At 39.5% G+C, this 2,275-nt stretch overlaps 1 protein-coding gene across 1 annotated transcript in view; it reads left to right on the top strand.

Annotated features, from left to right (window-relative positions):
• The first annotated feature begins 1,162 nt into the window (after positions 1-1,162).
• Positions 1,163-2,275, top strand: part of slc40a1 (solute carrier family 40 member 1) — a 10,727-nt gene continuing 9,614 nt past the window's right edge. Inside the window, exons 1-2 of the mRNA XM_084083711.1 lie at positions 1,163-1,486; positions 2,040-2,107. Coding sequence (XP_083939837.1) covers positions 1,453-1,486; positions 2,040-2,107 — 102 coding nt within the window. The 5' untranslated portion in view covers positions 1,163-1,452. The remainder of the gene's footprint in view (positions 1,487-2,039; positions 2,108-2,275) is intronic.

Raw genomic sequence — 2,275 nt, 5'->3', positions numbered from 1 at the left:
GCTCTATATATAGACAGCTAAAGAGATCAATCAACATCTTGTGTACATTTTCTAAATCATTTACATAAACCCTCATTCTTTCAACATTAAGATGGTCGAAAGCAAGAACCAGGCTCTTTACCCTCCTATGGTGCACCCTAGCCTAGACTCATCATCCACCACCTTAGGCCTTACCCTCCAGCGGAAGAACCAGGCTAGTCTCTATCCACATAATGGTGCACCTTGGCCCCCGCTACACTCCTCCACCACCTCGGCTCTGCCCCTTGCCCTCAAGGGGGGAAAACCAGGATCTCTACCCACAGGTGCACCCTGGCCCCACTACACGAGGGGAGGGGGGTCGAATTCCACCAGGGAGTCAAGTCGCGGTTTCAGCTACCAACGCGGTTTCCCCTATGGTTCCCCCTGGATGCGCACACACACACGCACACCCATAATGTTTGTAAACACAGAACCCATCTATTAGCTAAGTGTCTGAAAACAGTTGAATTAGTGTTACTTTGAGGCTGAGGCAACCAACCAGCCCCTCCTTCCTTTACAAAGAGATCCCAGAGCTCGGCCCTCATCCCATTCTTTCCAAGGGTGGAAAGTAACTATGTGTACATGTACTCAAGTACTGTCAAGTATTGGAGTAATTCCAATTTTCAATAATTGTACTTCTACTCCACTACATCTCAAAGGCAATTATTTCAATGCGCATCGTGACGCACTGTGAGCTTGTAGATCAGCTATTTTCAAAATAATTGTATACATTTGAAACCTGTATAATGAGTACTTTTACTTTTGGTACTTTAAGTACATTTTGATACCAATACTTTGGTACTTTTACTAAAGTAAAATTCTGAATACCAGACTTTCACTTGTAGCAGAGTAGTTCTACAATGTGGTATTGATACTTATTGGATTTTTTTGAGACAATGATAGATAATTTGGTAAATGTTCCAGATGAGTTCATGGTATTGATACTTTTACTCAAGTAAAAAATATGAGTACTTCTTCCACCACTGATCCCATCCTTTCAGTCTATGATCCCCATACTGATCCAGGCTCTGCTTTGCAGAGGCATCAGGGTTTCTTTCTTGTTTACAAACAGTGCTGGGTGCGCGCGCACCAAGGGGGCGGGCCTTCGTTGCCTCCACGGTTATAACATGGGAGCTGAGTAAACAGGCAGCATTGCAGCAGTCCATCTGCGGATACAGGAGAGCTTTTTGCCCTTTTATTGCCTATTTCTAGCCTTTTGGGCAAAAAAAAAACATTTCTTTCCGACTTCAGCTACAGTGATAGCTAAGTTTGGAGGGGAGGAATAGGGTAGATTAGGGTCGATCAGTCGTGCCTGTTTTGTAGATCATCAGTAGATCACCAGTAGATCACCAACCGTCAATAGCCTTTACAAAAGGAGGAGAGAAAAAAAAACAGCATTTTTTTTAAACCTAATTATTCTCCGATCAAATTGCAATGGATACCGCTGGACCTAAGAAGAGTTGTTGCGGTAGGTCGATCGCTTTTTCATTCATGGGATGTCACGTTTTAGACGTGTTTTGTACTTTGTTTATTTAATGTCCTGCAAAAACATGGATCACGGCTATCTACCAGTGGTGGGAGTACATTTACTCAAGTACTGTACTTAAGTATCATTTTGATGTATTTTTTACTTTTTTTTTTTTTTTTTTCCACTAGAATTATTTGAAAATGTTAATTACTACTTACTTTGTAGATTTAGATTATTATTACAAAACATACACTTACCATGTCAGCCATTGGCTATTTGAAAATAGCAGATCACTGCGACACCTGGTCAGCTTTTTTTTGCTATTTTCAAAGGATTTGTATACATTTTAAGTATTTTTTGATGCCAATACTTTTGTACTTTTACTCAAGTAAATTTTGAATACCGGACCTTTACTTGTAACAGAGTGTTTCTACATTGCAGTATTGATACTTTTACATAGGCCTAAGTAAAAAAATTGAGTACTTTTTCCACCACTGCTGTCTATTATATAGATTGGGATAGTGTTTTATTATTTCCTGCGTCTCCTTTACAGAGTCAACCAGAGACTTCTTCACATCAGCAAAGTTCCTTATTTACATGGGACATGCTCTATCGACATGGGTAAGTGAAATAATAAAATGATTAAAAAAAAATAGCATGTAACAATCGCATCTGATTGATTGATTGATTGATTGAATACTTTATTAACAGTTTGTAAAAAAAAAAAGCACAGAAAGTAGGATCTACAGTTCAATACAAAAGGATAATTGTTTCCATTGGGGTCCTGTG

Source organism: Gymnoscopelus microlampas (genome assembly GCF_963454915.1).
Source record: "Gymnoscopelus microlampas genome assembly, chromosome: 17".
In the NCBI taxonomy this organism is placed as follows: domain Eukaryota; kingdom Metazoa; phylum Chordata; class Actinopteri; order Myctophiformes; family Myctophidae; genus Gymnoscopelus; species Gymnoscopelus microlampas.
Note: the sequence above shows the minus strand (reverse complement) of the source record. Positions and strands in the feature narration are given on the sequence as shown.